Source organism: Haliotis asinina, chromosome 7 (assembly GCF_037392515.1).
Source record: "Haliotis asinina isolate JCU_RB_2024 chromosome 7, JCU_Hal_asi_v2, whole genome shotgun sequence".
Lineage (NCBI taxonomy): Eukaryota > Metazoa > Mollusca > Gastropoda > Lepetellida > Haliotidae > Haliotis > Haliotis asinina.
The window spans coordinates 26,620,576-26,642,619 of record NC_090286.1 but is presented as its reverse complement, the minus strand read 5'-3'; the positions used below and the strand labels follow the sequence as shown (position 1 = coordinate 26,642,619).

The 22,044-nt window shown below is 37.1% G+C and overlaps 1 protein-coding gene across 1 annotated transcript in view; it reads left to right on the top strand.

The window, feature by feature from the left end:
- The window catches only part of LOC137292199 (uncharacterized), a 32,983-nt gene extending 12,330 nt beyond the window's left edge, over nt 1-20,653 (top strand). The window contains exons 9-12 of the mRNA XM_067823764.1: nt 12,155-12,317; nt 14,507-14,643; nt 18,925-19,443; nt 20,543-20,653. Coding sequence (XP_067679865.1) covers nt 12,155-12,317; nt 14,507-14,643; nt 18,925-19,443; nt 20,543-20,612 — 889 coding nt within the window. The 3' untranslated portion in view covers nt 20,613-20,653. The remainder of the gene's footprint in view (nt 1-12,154; nt 12,318-14,506; nt 14,644-18,924; nt 19,444-20,542) is intronic.
- The last annotated feature ends 1,391 nt before the right edge of the window (nt 20,654-22,044 follow it).

The following is a 22,044-nucleotide window of genomic DNA, read 5'->3' as shown; positions in this document are numbered from 1 at the left end:
ATAATCTTGAAGAAAATCCAGGTTAAAGTTAGCCGACAGCAAGCTGTGGTTGCAGTGACGGTGATAACATCAATCACGTGTTTGTAAAATCCAGATTCGAATAAGTACGGACTGCCATCATACATAACAAAAGAAAACGGCCTAACAAACAAAAGCAGGGTGCATCATCAACATCACTAAACTGTTTTGCAGTAGACCGTTGCAGTGCAAGCCTAATACATTATGGAAGTATCTTTTATCTACAGGATCCTATTTCCAAATTTCCCCTTAAAAAATTAAACATATCTATTTATAACTGTTCTTCAATAACATAAGGTTCAATACAAAACCTGAGAAAGAAAAACACTATTTTAATAATATATGAAACGTGTCACTTTGAGATTATTTCAAGGATAATGTCCTCACATTCTTTCAAGGATAATGTCATTACATTCTTTCAAGGATAATGTCCTCACATTCTTTCAAGGATAATGTCCTCACATTCTTTCAAGGATAATGTCATTACATTCTTTCAAGGATAATGTCCTCACATTCTTTCAAGGATAATGTCCTCACATTCTTTCAAGGATAATGTCCTCACATTCTTTCAAGGATAATGTCATTACATTCTTTCAAGGATAATGTCCTCACATTCTTTCAAGGATAATGTCATTACATTCTTTCAAGGATAATGTCCTCACATTCTTTCAAGGATAATGTCCTCACATTCTTTCAAGGATAATGTCCTCACATTCTTTCAAGGATAATGTCATTACATTCTTTCAAGGATAATGTCCTCACATTCTTTCAAGGATAATGTCCTCACATTCTTTCAAGGATAATGTCATTACGTGCCTTAACAGACAATTGTATGGTCTCATTTGGATTCTTCTTTCTTCTTTGTCAAACAGTTGACCTGAAAGTAGATGATAATGAACATAGCTTCTTGATTGATACTATGCCTTGTTACACTGATATGCACATGGCTCCGATGTTGAACTGTCCGAAGAACACTGAAATCTTTGTTCCTCTGGTTCACGTCAAGGATACATTAAAAGTATGCCAATAAATACACACCATGGTACTGCTGTATAAAGAGTTGATCTTGTTCGTTCAGCTGTTTTGCGCATGCTATTCTATTTGGACGTTATTTGTTCAGCTTTTTTTAACTTTTTTTTCGCAGCATCCATTCATAACAAACATTCTCCTGGCTTCAACATATTTACAAAGCGGTCCATGGCATTTAAAGCATCCCACAAGGACACGACAACATATGCACTTTTAATTATGTCATTAATAAACGATTGTTAAATGAAAGCATCACTTTTTGTGAAATATAAAGTAGTATACACAATGGTTGTTCTGGCTCAACCTATATAATCCATAATATAATAGCCTATCCTTCCCTCACCCATCTTAATTTATAAATCCCATAACAGGACCACTTTTCATCTTCCATGTAAAAGTTTATGATTAGTGATAGTGTTCTGGCTCAACCTATATAATCCATAATATAATAGCCTATCCTTCCCTCACCCATCTTAATTTATAAATCCCATAACAGGACCACTTTTCATCTTCCATGTAAAAGTTTATGATTAGTGATAGTGTTCTGGTTCACCCTATATAATCCATAATATAATAACCTATCCTTCCCTCACCCATCTTAATTTATAAATCCCATAACAGGACCACTTTTCATCTTCCATGTAAAAGTTTATGATTAGTGATAGTGTTCTGGCTCAACCTATATAATCCATAATATAATAGCCTATCCTTCCCTCACCCATCTTAATTTATAAACCCCATAACAGGACCACTTTTCAACTAATCATATAAAAGTTTATGATTAGTGATAAAAAGGCTCAATGTGGGGTTCTGGATCGTCGTGTATAACTCATAATATATATAAGATCAATTTATATATTCATTATCAGTGACTCCTCCTTCTCTTCTGTTACATCATTTAGTAATTCATCTGAATTATCTTTATGTTTATCTTCACCCTTTTCTAGAATCGCAGTTTGTAACTTAACGCCAAGTAAAGTACCAGTAGTATTAATACATAAAGAGCTAACATCAACCACCCCTGAATATTTTGATTCTTTAACAAGAAGTCTATGAATATTATTCTGATCAGGGTCTTTGTCATTTTCCCTTAATGGATAATAACCAGATATTTTACCATTTATAATAATTGGTTTACCTTTATCGTATAATTTTACCAAATCAGCAAATTGAGATGAATGAGGTAGAGAGGATATTGGAAAGGAGCAGACGCTATTAAAATATTATCTAAAGCCGCACGTGTTTCAGAAGAAAAAACAAAAGTCTGGTTACAGAAACAAGCTATATGGCAAGTTTAGTTACCAATACCGAAATATATATACCTAGGAGAAAATTCGGTATTCATATACCTTATCAAGTGCACCAGGCTGACTTGTTGTTTCTTCCACACGACACGGTCAGAGGTAAAACCTGCAAGTATGCACTAACTGTTGTAGATGTAGCTACCTCAACTTTGCTTCCTTTACCACAAATATCAGTTTTCCCCATAAGTACCCACTGACAAGTATATGGTGCTGTCCTCATTTTTTATATAATATTTTGTGTAATTAGTCTAATTGTTTAACGATTAACACTGTAGCTGCTACCCCCCTGTAGCACGAATACCAACTCATGATCTTTCTGCCCCTCTGAAGGTGTGTAATACTGAGAAATCGTTGGTTCATTACCTAATGGTTCTAGTTGTTTACCTGTTAACACATAGTATTCTTTCATAGCTTCATCGACGTCCTTAAAAGTTCTAATGGAATGATTTTCGCGTTGGAATTGAGTATTGATAAAATCTAGTCTCTTCATTCGTCTCATAGCGCATTCAGCCTATGCGGCCTGTAGTTTTTCTACGGTTATATCGTGTCGTTTTCGTTCCACTTCTACCTCAGCAGCGTTTGACCCTCCAAATTTTGAAAATAGAAAATTGCTCCCAGAAAATGCTATGAATGCTATGAATCGTTAAAGGTTAAAGGTCGTTAAAGGTCACACGCAACGTAAAACGTAGCTTTGCAGATTCTGGTACCTTTCAGTATGCACTTACCGAAACAAATCATTAAAAATGCCAATTCAACCTATTAAGTTGAAAAAAATGCGATGAAAAAAAAGCCCGCGAAATCGGAGTTCAAACGTTTCACTAAATTTCCCCCAGCGCTGGGGGGAACTGGTTTCAACATCTGTGCTGCGCTGCGTCCATAACGCATGCTCAGTGAATAGGTTCGCGGAGCTTGAAACAGTATGCATGCCGAGAGTCTGAGGTCGTGAGCAGTAGTCTAATCTAGGTTGTGTACACAAACAAGTAAATAATCTACTCGTTACGTAAAAAAACTTGTTGATTGTGGTAAGCAGTCTCTGTCACAGAGAAAGCTCAGTGTCTGGTTTATTCACACCTATATGTCTGCTTGCCTGTCTGCTAACGACAACATTTAGTACACAGCTTCAGTCATTGACCACATGCAATTTGAACTTAACACCTATCAGACTATACGACATAAAGAAAATAAATTGATTTATGACTTGTGCACCCGAGTCCCGCCTCTGCCACATTATGTAATTAGGCAGGTGTGATACACATGACATGTTTTTATGTCTGTGGGTTGCAAACAAACTACATTAATTTTGTTCGGATGATTGGATCTGACGGAAACTGGTGCAAACTCTTGTCAGTTTCAAGTCCTGCTTTGTACTTGGACGAATGACAGATTCCAGCCACCCAGTAGTTTACCATCTCTACTGAGGTTATTTTTGATTGGATCGAGCGCAAATTCAGAGAACATGAATTTTCAAAACCTAACATCTCTATATACATTCTTCATGGATAACAACTTCTTTTCGTGTATATGATGTTGTTTGACAACAGTATGTGAATCCATACTGAAACGACGCATCAAGTGCACAAAAAGAAGTTATCCTTAAAGAATCTTACTTTCTGGTGACTCGCCATACTTCTAAAATGCCCATCAAACAGATCATCTTTCGGTACACACAATGAACCCTCGGCATATCAGCAAATGAAACAGCCAATCGGAAGCCGTCGTTACACTTGAGTGCACATCCACCCGCTATGACTGGGTTCGGTCTCCCGAGGGCTTCGTTTCGGGGCAAGTGAGCCCAAGTACAAAATACTGCACTTTTGAATCGCGATTGTACGCTTATGATATTTTTATTTGTATCTTTTATGAGCAGTAATGTATATTATATGTCATGAATAAGTGACAAATCTGTTTCAATTATGTTTGAATTTTTGGTTGCATGTGACCTTTAACGAATGTTTTTCCCTCAGACATTATATATATTGAGGAAATATATAATTTTTATCATAACATAATATGAGGGTCGATGGTGGTACTTGCAGTCGGCTGTCCGCATGACCTCACACCCCCTTGAATGTCCGCAACTGGTTGTGGTAGGTGAGGTTTGCCTCAACACATGTATAATGAAACAGTAGCAGTGGCTACTACACCACCTACGGCTATCCACAGGGGTGTGGGGTATCCCCACTCCGCAGGACTCCACGTGTAGTTATGTTTATTATGCCTTGCTAAGGCATTTTTTCTATCAGCTTCAACTCTTTTCTAGTTCTTCTTGTTGGTGACTTGTGTCACTGGTTCCTGGAGACTATCCAAAGGACTCGGTTTCGGTGTTTCCTCTTTGGTTATCTCTTGGGCAGCATCCATCTTGTATATTACTATTATTATATTCTGTTTTATCAAATTTATAATGCTTTGCCGTGATGATTGCTGCAGTCATCGGGGCTAGATACATACCGTATTTGTGATACAAAGCACAACTGATATAGCTCAAGGCATTATCGATAATAAGTGATTTTGTCACCTAAATATTGTTTTCCCTTACCATCCACGACTAGTGTTACCAGTCTGTCTCGCTGCTTGTTGTCGTTTTGTTCATCTGAAACTAACATCTGTTCTAGTAATTCATCACACTCCATTTTATGATATAGTAATCTAGTTATTATTTTTTCTAAAATGATAACCAACATACACTAAATACATAGAGATAAAGGTTAGGTTACATACGACTAGAACTTCAAAAACCGACATGTATTCTAGAATTTACTCAAATTTACTAAAACGTTACTAAAATTTACTAAAACGTTACTAAAAATTACTAAAATATTATTTTATAAAAACAAAGGCCGGCCGCAGTCCATTACTAACATTTACTAAAATCTTATGAAACATAAAGGCCGGGCATTACTAAAAGTTACTAAAACATTGCCGTTCCCGTTCTGTTTTACTCATCACATCGTTCTCTCTCAAACACTCCTCGAACGAATCCCTGTCCTTGCAGTGAAATAATGCTACCCATCGCGTCTACTCCCTCCAATCTTTCAACGGCGAGTTGAAGTTTTGCGTCAAAACCCAGATACTATGATGTGCATGTCGGCCTGAAAATGCTAGGTATGACAGCATATCTCTCTTTTTTGTTATCTCTCTATTAGCGCTACAGCCATCTAGTATGAACAACGTCGGTATTCCTTTAAATTGGTTGTGAAAAACTTGTAAACACTCATGTAAACTGCTGGTATGCTCTCATTCCATGGCTAAATAACTGATTAGGCACTCCCTCTATGGTCACCTCTACTTTGGTGATTTCTGGTTTCAAAAATTTCTCGCTGTCTCTTGCGAATTGACCGTATTCCTCAACTGGTATGATTAAAATACATTTCATCGATCGTTCTGGAACGTTCATATTGAAACCATACCATGTCGCTTTTATCGAGTAGTATCATTCTTTGTCTCAGTATCCTATCGTACAAGATTGTCATTTTTCCGGAGTACTGATTTCGAATCTGCCTGGCAAGATCCGGACTAGTAATCTTGTCGAACTCCAACGATATGTCATAGCTACCCTCATCATCACCGTTTGGTGTATACACGACTTTGCTGTAATCATTGAACGTGAGTTCGTATTCCAACCTGTCACCCAATGCAGCTTGGTAAAACGGCGCATGCCCAGTAATAACCCAAAGTCTAGTGGGATACAAAATCTGTTATTATACGCTTCATAACTTGATTGTTCACTAACCAATATTTTACCTAACTCATCTGCCGTGAAAACGTACCCGATACGTAACCTATTCAATGTTTTGTTACCTACTCCCGGGTACGAACCATTGTCGCGTTCACTTTAACTTTTACATAGGTCTGTGTAACAGTAATATATATCGCTATAATCTATACTAAGCACCTTGTTACCGCTAATTTTTATGGTGGTGTTCTTGACTATAGCAAGACCCACATTATTCACGATCTCACGTTTGTCATTTTCTGAAGTCAACGTGATATTAAACGCCAATCGTGCCTATCCGGGGTACCTGGAACTATAATGTCGTTCTCACCACAAGTTGGCTCTGGTCTATCTTGCTGGGATTATTTGTAATAGCAACCGACTGACGCACGGCTTTGACACCTAGTGGTTCCCTTAATCTTCGGAAAGGATTTAACTTTCTACCGTATGACATTATTATATATTTATATTAGTATAATATAATTTCAAAAATATTAACGATTTTGAGATGGATGATTTTGGAGCGACTGCTCTTCCTGATGTTGATGTTGATGAAGACACTTCGTTTACTAGTTTGTCATCGAGTGAATAAATGTTAAAAACAACAGTAGATGATTATTATGATGCATTAAAAAGTGATATAAACTACGTTGAGCCTCAAGGTCGAGACTATTCTAATTTTACTATAGATAGTAAGGGCATCCTACGTCTTTAGGATAACCTGGAGATTGACATCATTAACAGGCGCAATAGAAAACCATTTGCCTTATCAACTCTAACCAGTCGCCATGGTACCAATTTTATCCGGGGTAAACTAAACATGCAAGATTACGGTGGTGCAAAACCTAAAATGGGGGTTTCCCCCATACCCCCCAAGGGGTACAGCTAAGGTTGTAGAAGATCTGCAAACCATACGATCCGAATTTGTGGGGGATACCCCCACTGATATAACACAGAGTGCTACAGAAGCTTCGGACAGTACTGAAAAACTGTTGAGTAAACACTGGGATAAACTATTACCAGGATTTGAATTTCCAATGAGGGAACTGTACGGTCTAGACGAAGCCTTGAAACACGTACACGGAGAACTAGTGAACAATATGGGAAAACTGAATGAACTCGATGAGCACATCGCTAGTGAAAACGTTTAACTCATGGAAACGGAAGACAATATGAAACGTCGTATCATGCGCGTTAACTTGGAAGACGCTATATCTGTAATCAATATTATGATAAATGAACGCATAAGTTCTATTGGTTTGACAATAACCCCTGTGACATTATCAGAAACACAATTTGAAACTATTTTCTAACTGTTATATAAACAATTGTGAGCAATCACTCCAAAGTAACACTCAGTGATCTAGGTGACACAAAGCATTTCAATTTACCTGGTGAAGAAGGCACCCCATACCTCCTATACTTTAAACACCGCGCATATGAACGAATGCCACTAACAGATTTTGCAGAGCTTGAATGGTTAATTAAAATAACACTAACCAACCCTTATATCTATTTTAATCAAAATGATTTCGTTTCCAATATTACTAACAGCGGGATCCTTCTCACTTCCTTTAATCCTTTAAAAGATAATACTATACAAGTATTGTGAATACTAGGTCACACTGGTAACATGTTAGCTCTAGTTGACTTGAATACCAGTTTAGTCATTTGCAGTATTTACGATTACCAACGTGATTTCTTTTCAGATTCAAATTATTGTATGAAACCCAACACCACATTAATTATAGACTTATATCTTGCAGAGATTTCCGAGCCAAGAATACTTTTAGATGGACTGAGAATAATTTAGTTTAAAAGACATGAGAATAAACGTTGTCGAATCATAATAAGGCAAGGTTATGAACCATTAATAAGCCCCGATGGGGTTCGTATTATAGATAAAAACAAACCTATTAATATTTCACCCATTTACCTGTACTATAATCTGAACCTTATGAGCTTGAAATATATCAATCAAAAATTTAATGACGGATAATTAAAAATAGTATATTTTATATATTATAGTCCCACAGAATAGGGCTGTATCCAGCCCTAGAGGAAGAAGGAAATGTCAGGGTGAGTGTAGAGGGGTTTCGTCTTAAACAGATGTGTGAAATAAAACGACAGCTAGAACAAGAGCGTGATATTCAAGCATCCCTACATAAAAAATACAATAGAGCTTTAAACCATATAGATGGTGCTGATACCACACCAATGACAACTAGTATGGGATTAGGAGCCGTAGGAGTTGGGTTGTTGACAACAATCGTAGTGGCACCTGTGGTGTTAGGACTTGAATTAGCAGCTATATAGTTACAGGAACAGCTGGGATGGTATTTAAGTTTGTACCTGCAAATTGAACTGTAAAACAAAGAAACACAATGAAATTAGAATCCTTGCTGAGGCAAAGTTAAACACTATAGGAGATCATATTTCTACCGCACTCAGTGATAATGAAATCTCAGAAGATGAGTTTCATTTGATCCTTAGTGAACTAGAAAAATACAATAAAATTAAAGAAGATATTAGGTCAAAGATTAAAAAAATTCTGGAATAAAAGAGGACGAGAAAAATATATATATAAAACTAGGGATACAACAATCCCATCAAACATTTATTACAAAAACCAACGACATAATAGAAGATACACGTTAAACTGTTTCACTGAGGTCAATATTTTAAACTGATCTTGTATATATCATGGGTTATATAAGACGATCCAGAACCCCACACAACGCCTTCTTATCACTAATCGTAAACTTTTACATGGAAGATGAAAAGTGGTCCTGTTATGGGGTTTATAAATTAAGATGGGTGAGGGAAGGATAGGTTATTATATTATGGATTATATAGGGTGAACCAGAACAGCCATTGTGTATACTACTTATAATCTTTTTCAGGCTTATAAGCTTGCATTATCTTAAGAGCTTAAAGTCAAAGATGTGACAAAGGTCAAAGTCAGGTCAAAAAGATGAGTGGAATGTATGTCACTGGCATGAAAAGAATAATAGTAAATAGCACATTTGTATATTGAAACCACTTTATTCCAAACTTTAAGAACTTTCAATCTCTCGGTATGCATTGAAAGTGAATAAAGTTAAATGAAGATAATATAATAATCGAACTTAACATGTTATGTTAGCATTACAATATTTTTTATAGTTTGATGCCATGTATTAACGCTAACAATTCCCAAGTTAGGACGTTATTAACTAATAAATAACTAATAATTACATTTCATCACTAATACTTTTTTGTTTACTTAACTATTATAATCTGCTATTTTGCTGATTGATAGTGATTACTACACGTTGATATATAGTCAGAGATTATTCTTATAAACTGGATAAGGATTTATCACTTCTGATTTGTCATTGAAATCACATCAAAGCACCACTTACTCTACATTTGCATACAAAATAACGAAAGCATGTTACTTTGTTTACGGAAAAGTGAGCGAGTTAAAATTTGTTGTCACTATTTCAGCCATATCGTGAAGAGAACAATTAATTGTTATACATAGTAATTAATGGTATATTATAAAAATAAGTGTCACGAAGGACAGTAAAATAACTATATTGTCATAGATATGAATTTCAAACACTAGTAACTAAATCTGAAACAGTTTAAATGTTGATGACAATACAATATGAAAAGGGGCTGTGAACTTTTTTACCAACAAGTCACGGTAAATCATCATGCCAAGGACTTGACGGTAGAGTGGCAGCAAGAGTTGTATACTCCCCGGGAAGTTGAGACTAAAATACGAAGTGCTGTTGAGATTGACATTCAGTGCCTTGAGCATGCACTAGCGTGTGGATATGTGCGCTATATAAACATCCTATATCATGTCATGTCATGTCATGTCATGTCATGTCATGTCATGTCTCATGTCATGTCTCATGTCTCATGTCTCATATCATATCATATCATATCATATCATATCATATCATATCATATCAGATGCTTGTTTTTTCTACTGAAATACACATAGAAAAACAAGTTATCCAGTGACTTCATTTGTAATTGTTCGTGATAGGAACTAGTAGCTGGTGTCCGTTTCAGTTCCTGCCTCTGCTTAATGTCGAAACCCACACTGCTTTTACACAAATGTTTCTATAGACATGTAGTTTGTCTCTATGACACACACTTTTGATGAAACATTCACATTCCCACTCAAGTTTTTCACCTATCCTCTACCGGCCTAAATCATCCCTTTCTATTTAACCACACACAAAATAAATACATTTGAAGCACTATATGTTAGTTTAATATCGTTTGAATACTTGATATAAACTAAACTGAGAATAATGCCATATTTTACGATTAAATATTAGAAATCTGTCATTGTTCATATGACATGCGTATAGGTTTAGATGAATTGCAGAAAAATAGTTACAAACATCTGTCTTGTTATAAAAGATGCTTGTGTATAACTATGTTGACTGTATGCAGGTGGGAAGCGTTAAATTCACTAACATTCTTGTCTTTTCTTCATGGACATTGAAGCTGAAGACGTATAGTGAGTGAGTGAGTTAAAATTTAACAACTCGGCAAAATGTCAGCCATATAGCGACGAGAAACGTCGTACATACACAATAAATATAAGTACTAAAACAAACTGTAAAATAACTACAGTAGCACAAAAAGAGTTAAAACAAGCTAACGTGTATTTTGAAAGAAGAAAAGTATTTTAGACAATACAGTGTAAAAATGGGCTTTTGGTCGCTAACAATTGAAGGTAGATCACTATACCAGGGACCATGGGACTTGTGCCTCTGCTACCTGCATGGGCCCAAGCTGGGTATACACAATCCCTTCAGCTGCTGGCAGGTTTAGGGAAATTGAGCCACAAATTAAAATGACACAAATACTACGAGTAAAACAGTGGACAAATAAATCTTTTGTGAAACTTTGGGGCTTACGTATCCTCTAAGGAGGGCAATAATTTGCGGACGGCTTATTGACACAAAACACTAAACAGTAATCTTTATATTTTCCTTCATGAAACCATTCATTAAAGGAACTTTAACGTCTTTTTTCATTCTTAAATTGCAATTCCTGGTCAACTAAAGGATTGTAGAATGTGAAAGTGGTTGCAAAATAAACATCTGTAATTACCTTCCTTTGTCGAAGTAAGCATGTAAGTGACTGAAATATACATGTTGTTTACATGTCTGTCTTTTGTTGAATAGCTTTAGACGTGTTTTCAAATACCCATCAATAGATGTTAACATCGTGCCTGGCACGAGCAAAAAGGTATTGGCAGTTCTTCTAACTCTTTTCAATAGGATCGGTCAAGCCTCTTTTTCTCCCACTTTGGGAAGGAACTCACATACAAGCATTCCTTAACTTCCCAGATTATACAAATTACATCCGCTAGACCGCCTTTCAAGGTTTCAAGAGCGTCAAACGTTAATATTTGCAAATCCATTTAAACAACAATAAAGTTTTTTTTATAGCAATGCACTTTTAAACTTAAATGCAATTCATACAAAACGTCAGGAAATTATCAATTTGAATTGAATTATGATTCGACGTTTTGAATTATTATTAGATGAACATTATGTTCAGTTGAAATTTTGAATACGTGTAAAGGGTGTTGTTTCAAGCTGGGGTGAGCTTTTTCCGACAGGCGCTTGGCTTGTGTTTGTCTAGGGATTTAAGCGGGACAGTCGAAGTATGTTCTCAATGTGGCTGAGGACATTCACAGGGGCGCAAGGTTGACAGTCACTGCAACTTCTCACGGTAGTACGGACTAGCCATGTTCACCGTTTAACATTTACCCTCAAATCGTGAAGGATGTCAAAAAATGCCTGAACACATATCCACAAATACTAAATCATGGTACAAATCACCCTGAACCATATGTAAAATGGGGTATAAAGCAGCACCGTCATCATCTGAAAAATGAATAATATCAAATACTCTTGACGGTCTAACAATAGGCGTAGACAAATTTAGCAAAGCTTCTGGATCGAGTGACAAACATGCTTTGTTTGGCTAGCTTCACGTGGTCAAATATGTCTGACGTGACGTCACTGCGACTGAGTGATGTCATGGTCCCAGTTTGATGTGTGCGTTTCAGGACAGAGGACGTGGAAGTCACCTCACTGACAAACGAAGGTGGCCAGTTGGTTGTGGAAGTGCTTGTTCGAACAGCTCTTGCTGGAGACTATGCAATGGACTCCCTAGACTATGAGGAGCTAGAGAAACTCTTTCACTCCGACCTGCAGACGCTGGATCTTCAGGTAGGACATTTGGTTTCCAGGATTATATTCAGGATTTAAAGGGACTTTCAGAACGTGTATTCAGATCCCCACATTCTTTGACTCGAAGTGAAAATCCCCCAGAGAGGACAACGTTTAGACTTTGGGTCAGACTTTGTTGTTTAGCACCTACTTCAAGAGTTTCACGATCATTTTGTCTACAAAGTTTCACGTCTGAAGCATGTTTACTTTTTAGATGAAAATGAAGATAAAGATTGACGTATTGTTTGATTATGACATTGCGTCTGATGTCTTAAGCTTCCATATCCACAAACGGTTAACTGCAACGTCAATCATTTGACGTTAGAGCTTGCAAATGCTAAGGTCATAGGTTAAGAAAAATAACTTTAGAAATTGCTTTAAAGTAGTTTCTTTGTTCATCATTCTTGAATTGTCTAATTTGTAAATCGCAGTTCTACTCAAATGAACAATAACTTGCCGCAGGTTGTATATAGAGTGGGTTATTATCGAAACAAATAGTGAGGGAGTTAGCATTGACAGTTACATTGGCAATATTTCAAGCATGACATGACTAAAAAAGATATGTATTGTTAAGGAAAGACAGTAAATTCACTAGATATCACAGAAGTTCTATTTTAAACTAGATCGTAACCATAAAAATACAGTACTCTAAACACCAATATAATATCAAAACGGGCCTTCAGATCGCCAATATTTGAAGGTAGATCACCATACTACACACTAGATAAATAGGGGCAGTTGGTAGCATTTTGTGGCAGTCCAATGTATAGATCAATTTAGTAGAGTACTTGATAGACTTATAGGAGCGCCATACAGTGTATATTTGCCTTCGTCAATCGTCCGAAAATGTAATAATCTCTATACTCTTAAGTATAGATTTGTCGTTCATGTTTGTGTTTCATCTGCAAATAAGTAAATAAGTAAATGAAACTATGCATTTTATGTGTTTCTAGTGATTCTAAACAAGTACTTTTATAGAACCTTCCATTCTAAAATCCCTCTTCTGTTTTTTTTATTCTGAACACTTCAACACACTCGTGAGATATACATTTTGCTTGACTTCGCCATTTTCACCACGACATTTCGCATTTCGTCATTTTCAACCATCATGTGTTGAGTTCGTGCTCTTTGACCCTTGTAAGTGGCAAGGTGACATAAGACCCCTGACATGCTACAATCAATAACTGCATTTCTCACCGGTGGGAATAAACAACTGTTGTTGTTCTAAAGATTTGATTTTCAAGACAATATAATCTGTCTGCTGAAATAACAAGCGCGGCCTTGTGTTTTGTCACTTGCATGAATCATCCCTTTGATCATTATGACGCATTCACACTGGTTCGAAGAATTTTAGCCAGAAAATCAGAAATCAAGAATGTTGGTCCTCTTGGGTTGCATTTGAGGAGAAGGCATGGTGGTAGCTTCTGTAGTTTCCCACTTGAAATTGTTTGGAATGTTTTCAAAACAGGTGTGTGATTTTGAAAGGACAAAATAATGCTATGAATTTGCATTTACTTTAAGAGATTCATATTCATATTTGTCGCAGAAGCAGATATTGGAACAATTGATGTTTACCTCCTGAATAATTGCTAATACTATTTTATGACAAAATATGTGATTTTTATCAGTATTACATAACTGAGAGACCTGGCCTGTTGCCTCTCGAACACATTAAGGTATGCACGTAAATGTAAACTGTAGCAATTTCATAGTCATCACTTCTAAGTAATGAATTCCATTAGTCCTGCCTGTCCATATTTTTGCATTCATCCTGTCATTTTTCCTGGTTACCCTTTCCATCGATCCGTTTTGTCAGCTCCTCACATTTATGTATCCCTTAGCAATCCCTCACCTCCTCATGTTATGTTTCCCTCTGGGGCTTCCTATGAGTGCCTTTCGTAAGCCCTTTCTATCATTGTTAATCAGCTTCTCATCCATGTCTTCCGTTAGCTGTACCAAACCCTGTGTTCCGTTAGCCTCTCCTTTTAGTGCGACGTTAGGTATATCTACATATCGCCTTCCTCTGACATCTGCATACACGCAGGTCTGAGTGTGAATGTTCCAACCCATTTGTTGTTTTGACTCCATTTTCAAGCCTTATGTGGATCTTTTGCTGTGTACTTTCTGTTCTGTTAGCTGCTTCTATCAGTGTTTTCCGTTGTCTCTTCAATGTGTTCTGTCGTCTTCAGCACGGCCCTGGTGGCGCAGAAGGAGGGGAGGAGTCGAGGCTACCCGAGTGGTTAATCGGGGTCATCGTGGTGGTCATTCTGCTCATTGTGGTCTTCTTTGCAATGGTCATATACTCGCTGGTGAAAGAGAGAAATAAGTAAGTATTTTAACAGACAAAATAATAGGTATATGGTACGCAAATGTTGCCTTAATTGCTTCTTGATCAACATTGATATTGACATGGCGCGGATTATGCACATGTTGGATAAATTCTTTCTTGATTTTCATATTCATGTTCGGTGTTTTCCCATCATATGGGCACACGCCATTATTCTAGTCTGAAATGAGTGCGTCAAACTTACTGCTGTGAATGGAACAGTACCATGTCAATTTAGGCCGTAAATATAACAGTTCTCAATGGTTATTACTAAACACCTATGTACATATAAAAACAAATGCTATAATTCACAGTATATGCCTTGACGAATAATGCTTTATGCATTTCTAGCCTAAAAGGTCACGCATTTACAAGCGGTTTTTACAAGTGAACAAGGAACATTTCCATTGCCAATGATAGCATTTTGCATTTGCAAGGACGTCCAGGAACATGTCAGTTCAAAATAGCCAGTACCTGACGCGTAACAGCGTGTTGCATTAGAAAACATATTTGAGCGGCTATCATTTGTAACCAGCCGACAATGTTAGTGACATTTTAGTGTGCAAAGACATCAAACATTTGAGCATAAACCATTTCCCAGCTTTTTGTACTTTTAAAAGGTTTCTTATACAATAACACGTAAAGACGTATAATACAATCACATTGTACTAATGATGCTTCAACTGTGCATGAGACGCGTTTCAGTACCAAAAACAGTCATATGATAAAAGCAGTAGTGCGTCAATCTAAAATACTAGGATTGCGTAAAAACAATCGGTACTAACAAATTACTGATTTTATGAACAGCTGAGATATCTTCACAGAAACAGACTTTAAATGTCCCATTCTTTTCTTATGGCCTATATGTAAGGTCATATTGCTATTAATGTAACACTCATGCTGTCAATCACTGTCTTCTGTACTACAATACTATATAACTAAACAGTCACCACAAACGCCCTTATTCACAATGACACATTCAAAGCAAATTTGCATATAGAGACTTATTATGTTAACCTTAAAACCTAATCCCGTATACGTTAGAGCTACTGACGTGCTTCAGGATATCCACAACACAATTCGTTTACAGCAAAGTTCATACTCTCCGCACAGATAAAATACCTAACACGATTCTTTAATGCTATAATCTTGCTAAAGTGTATCACAACATCATCATGCGGCATTTATTCGGTTCAACGTAGCCATAGCACGCTTCTATGGACTATTTCCCACTACCTCTAGTACAAGGTAGAGAAAGTGTCGTCAACGAGAACGTTACAAAAAGAAGATTCCCTGCATTCTCTTGCATAAAAAGTCTAGGAAGTGGCTCATGTCGTATCGCTGTCGACCAGAGTCAACACTGCAACACGGGCCGTTGTCCGAACAAAGATGTAATATCGGTTTGAACGACTTGCAAGGCCGGAGCCAAGGATCCGTGAGGGAATGCCACATGTGATGGTCTTAAGGACGGGGCTTAGGTGATTCTGAACAAACACCGGGGATCAACACGCCATATTTGACTATTTGGAGTCCATGAGAGACGCTTTACACGTACACCAATCTTCCTTCCCTCTGATTCAATATTTGAAAACTTGGCCATCGATAAATAGCTTCTACTGCACATATCACCTTCTTGCTACGCAAGACATGTACATGTTTTCTTAATTACTTTCACGGTTTACGTGGAAAAGAATGGCGTTAAATGATACTATAAAATATTTGATGTTTGTGCTCAAGCAGATAGCTGAGGGGAACATATTTGCAACTGACGACTGCCCTTTGTCAAATTTTAGAGCAGAACCGTTTCTTAAATGTCAAATTGGAAGATTCCAGAAATAATCTTTACATGAAACATCAAATGCCCATACATTTGTTTTGGGAAATAACATACAACAGGACTGTTTGGTTAAATGTCAGCATCAAGGTCGACTGGACTGATTTTACAGTGGAGAACATATGTTCAAACAATTTTTTTCATTCTTGTTTGTTATTCCTTGTCTGTTCGTGTGTTTTGAAACAAATACCACATAGTCTGTTTGGGTGAAATGATAACCCAAAAATGAAACCAAGAAGAATAAGCGCAGCATGTGTATTATTAGCAGAATGAATGTAAGTAAATTAACGGTGGTAGTTTTTCTTGACTTGTCCCTGTACCGCAGCGCTTTTTCTGTAGGGATTTACTGAACTGTTCGTTATATACATGTTAACTTTTCCATTCAAAATCGCACCTTTTTCCTTGGAAAAGCAGTGGTATTTTTACATTCATTTCGCATATAGAAATGTGTTAGTCTGCCGCGTGTACAATTACTTTTAATTACTGGTCAGTTACTTATTTTTTTCAAATAAAATGTGTATATATATTTTTTATGATATTGTCTCCACCTTTGGCTCAATTCTATATTTTTTATATGCTGATCCTTTCCACTTAGCCAACTTTGCTTTCAGGTTCATATTATATTTAAGATAACAGTAATGTATTTTCTCTGCCTCTGCCCATTTAGACAACATGCATATTTGTTGAGATTTTCTTAACTAGACTGTCAAAATAGTACGTTATGTCTATTTTACTTAGGCATGGTTTAAATGAAACTAAACATCTGTATGTTACATATGTCATAACGAGTAATATTCCACACTACCTTGTCCCAAATGTCAAATTTGTAACTATTCGTGAACTGTATGTTTAATGATGACACGGAAAAGAGTATTTAACGTGTACTCGAACATCTCAAAATGGTGCCAAAGGGTACTGCGTGAAAACCAATAACACCTTGACGCATTTTCGTGACGCGTGTCCAACTTTGTCAACATCGCTGTGTAATTCTGGAGTCGGGTTATTTCACCCCAAACACGTTCACCCCAGCAGTTTGACCCCAGACTGTTTCACCCGGGTTGTGTCACCCCATTTAAAGGTTGTTTCACGCTAGCACATAATAAACGTTGTTATTATCAACTATAACATTGTTCCTATCTGTTATTCATTTATGTATAGTGTCAAAACATCATATTCAGATTGTTTGAATGTTGTATCAGTTCATACTGGCTTTTTTATCGGGTGAAATCCGGGTGAAATCCTAGTGACACTATAGCGTAAATACTCCATAGAATAATGATTTACAGACTACATGTACGTATTGGATATTTAAGAAGTATGAATCATACATTATTTATTAATGGGTATTACGTATACAAAGGATGGGTCTATAAGGGCTCCGTGTGCTAACATGAAGACAGACAGACAGGGGCAGCTGAGACAGATCTTAAAACATGCAGTCATCTGTGCAGAAATGTAATGTCTAACTCATTTATTTAAATGCTCATTTAAGTTTTAAGCATGATGAAATGAAAGTATGTGAGATACATGCTGAAGTCATGTGCCGTCTCAATATAGATAATAAGAACACTTACCTGATTGCTGTAAAAGCATTGCAGTAATAAACAGACTTAAGCATTAATAAAATTTTATATGTATACTGAATTAGTTGGGTGCAACAACCCTTGATTTGGAGTGAAACAAGCCTTAGTATGGCATGAATCGCTGGTTTGGAACTGGGATGAAACAACATGGGTGAAATGCCCCAGGTGAAACTACTCTGGGTGAAACGGCCCGAAACATCAACAGAGGAGTAAACCTCAGTAATAAGATTGATTTTAGCCATCCTCATGGCTTTCAAATACATTGATCAAATTTTCCAGGACTCCAAAATAGTTCCAGTCTTGATGTTCTTTAAAAATGTTCTTTCAAAACAAACACGTCACTTGCAATATGGTGGAATATCCATTACTCTCATCTGCTTGTCGAATATCTGCTTTTCTCCAACTTCTATCTAACGATCCAACTGAATATGCGATAGAACCAACCACTGAACTCAAGACCGGAGTCAGTGTAACATCAAATTCATCTTGTGGAACATTTCTACACACATATGAATGTATTTGGAGAAGTGGAACTACATAAACATAAAAGCATTTCCTAACAGTGTTGTCCTATTGACTTGAGATTGTCCACGTCTACGAGAAGTTCTGGTGAGAAGAAATGACAGATGAATTGGTATCCAAATGTTTTTCAGACGGGTCATTCTTTGTGCACATTATATCTTTTCAAATCAGTTGTACCACCACGTTAACACCCAATGGAATGTTTTGGGTCTTTTTTATTACCACTGAAAATTTTATTTGAAGCGACTATTTGTGTTCTCATACTTCAGAATATTTATGATGTGCCTTGTTTTCAGTATGATTTCATTAATTTTAGATAAACCACTAACATGTTTATTGCAGACAAAGGGCTGGAAGCTATGGTGGAAATACGTCATCCGCATCAATGTGTGATGAGGTTGAAGTTGGAAAAGATGACGGAAACATACGAATAACTTCCTTCATTGTCGACAATGAGAAAAGCAACGGAAACGGATGGGTAGATACCGAGGCCTCAACGCTTCAGAGGCGCCCCCAAGCCGGCCTCCATGGCTGCATGAACCCCGCATACGTCGACGACGAGGAGCAAGGAAAGACTAAATCTGCCGACAAGAAGAAGGATCAGAAACCAAAGGAAAATGGTAAGGAATCCAGCGATGCTGACGTGAGAGAGAAGGCCGTTGACGTTGAACCACAAACGGATAATGAGGACAATGAGGTTGACACAAAGACTACAACGCCATCGATAGAAATTAAAACGGAACTGGAACCAACCCAAGGGGCTTCGACGTCGAAGGAGGAAGTCAAAAGTGCTGAAACCCACAAAGATGAAGTAAAGGATGCTGACAATAGTATATCTTTGGAAGCGGACAACCAGACACGGTAAATGTTTAAGTTAGCTGACGTTATCATGTTTCAGTTCACTGATATTAGTGTGATTTAAATGAATTCGTTGTTGTAAATGAAATGAAAATGCGGCCATTTTATTGACGCAAAAATGTTGAAGCAGATGTAATAAGAGAAATCGTGACGTATCACTACGTGTAGATGTTTTTCTTCAAAAGAATCTTTATTCCATTCCCACATTTAAAACAAATGTGGCATTCGGTGTGTATCAGCATTAATACGTCCATTAACAATATAATTATTTACAAAGCCAACTTTGATGTTTTCACATTCCGGACTCAAAAAGTGTATTGTGGCCATTTCTGCTATTTCTGACTGTAATATTAATTGAATATTGCTGAAGAGCGACCAACTCCCTCACCCACTTAAATAGAGGTGGACATTGGCGTAGCCTCGTGGGTACACCTGGGGCTCGATTCCCCCAGGGGCAACCGCAAAAACACTACTAGCACACCGAAACACCTCGATCAAACAGGTGCGAGGGCCCAAGCGTCAATTTAAGCCATGGCAAAGACCAAATGTCAACAGGCAAGCAATTGATTTAATGCTACTTGAAAGCGTGTTATTGTCGGGTTTATTTATTTAAATCTCAAAATACCGCTTAAATGACATCTTGCTTCCCGTTCCGATTAGGTGCCTGACTCTGAGAGTGCGGGTTCGAATCCCCGATAGGACTCAACCCAACAAAAGTTCTGGAATCTGTACTTTATCGATAAAGTGTACTCACAAATAAAGCATGTGCTATATCTTGTTTTCCGACTGAAATCTAATAGATGATGATGTACATCTGGTTGATGTTGAAGGGTGCCAAAGTTAACCAAGAAGCAGCAGTTTACCTCTTTGTCAGAAACTCACGACCAAGGAATGAATATTAAGATACCAAGGATCAAAATCAAAGGATATCTGGGATTTTAACCAATGATCAGGGGAATCGAACACTTCTAAGGGACGCAATGTTCATGGAACTAGGGACGAAGTCATCAATTTCATGAACCAAATGAACCAGATATTGATGGCATATACTAAAATTAATGCAATACCAATACGAGATTAAATTTGTTTTTTTCATTGACAGAAAGGGCAGTTCTTCAGATTCCTGTAACAGCGACAAGGGAGATAATTCAGACTTGAGCACCAACTTGTGAGCCACGGACTGTCGGTGTGAAAATACGGACTGGTACATAAAACTGAAATGACAATAGCTACCGGGACATGTTGAGTAATCTACAGCTTATGCTTATTACATGCGGTCGTCAGCAAATGTTGCACTACAAATACTTATTTTTATTGATTTGTCACTACACTGTGTATGTTCCCGTTAGTGTGAATGTAGAGAGATTGTCTGAGTGCGTTGTTTTATATTTGTAAAATACTGTGTATTTAGAGAAGAATAAAATATCATTTTATGTACATTGTTGTTCTGTGACAATTTGATGCTTATACATTTATTATGAGACAGTGATTCTGTCGAAACTTTTATTAATTGTGGTACTGTTTCGTTATACAAGACAGTACAGATGTGTTAATGTATAGTTTTTATGATAATGGTTATAAACATATCAATACCCTTAATATCAATTATATCATTAAAATTTAGTAATCCTATCTTGAATGTCTTTTTTGCTACATAGTTTTGAAGGTGTGTTTATTTTTGGATCAAGAGTACTTTCAAGCAATTCGATGTCAGCTGACAAGACATATTGACGTACAACTGAAGAAACTAGACTGTCACAAGTAAAAACCGCGGAATTGTCCTCATCAAATGGGTGAAAGAGTGTGTGAGTTCAGTTGTATGCTGTCCTCAGCAATAATTCCGCTGAGTGACAGCGATCTGTAAATATTCGGGGCTGGACCAGACAATTAGGGGGTCAACAGCATGAGCATCGATCACGGAGTTGGTATATGATGACATGTGTCAACCAAGTCAACAATATTGACCATCCGGTCCCGTTAGTTGCCTCCTATGGCAATCGTGGGTTACTGAAGACCAATTCTACCCCAGATCTTCATGGGTCATCAAATACGTGAATAGATCAAAGGTTGCGCATTGAGCGATACAAATAAAAAATGGGTTTAAATGCACTGTACTCATTTACAAAGCTCTACACAACGTTGAGGATCATTAACCTTTCCTCATGTTTGTTATTAGCAGTCTTTGGAAATGCCATGGCAGTTTGTAATGCGTAACGGTTATGTGCTTTGTGTAAGTGTACAATGGTCGTTTTGAACGTGATCATATATAGATCCAACTGATAGTTTTCCACGTGTACGTGAAAAGTCCCTGAATGGCAGGATCAAGGTATGAGAGGTTATTATGTGAGATGTGTTTTGGAGGGCATGGCACCGTCTAGGGACATCGTTGCAGCTTACACTGCTAACACTGATACAAATAAAGCTTAAAAAGTGACTGGGCTTTTCTGGTATCTCAGCCGTAATTTTGTTTGAATCTGGCAAACATCCTCGTAAATCCACTCACTCATTCACTCACTCACACACTTGTCATAAACGTCTTCAGTTATTTCTTTCCTCGTTGAAAGGCACGGTGTATATTTTGTTAAGATTAAAGGACACTTCACA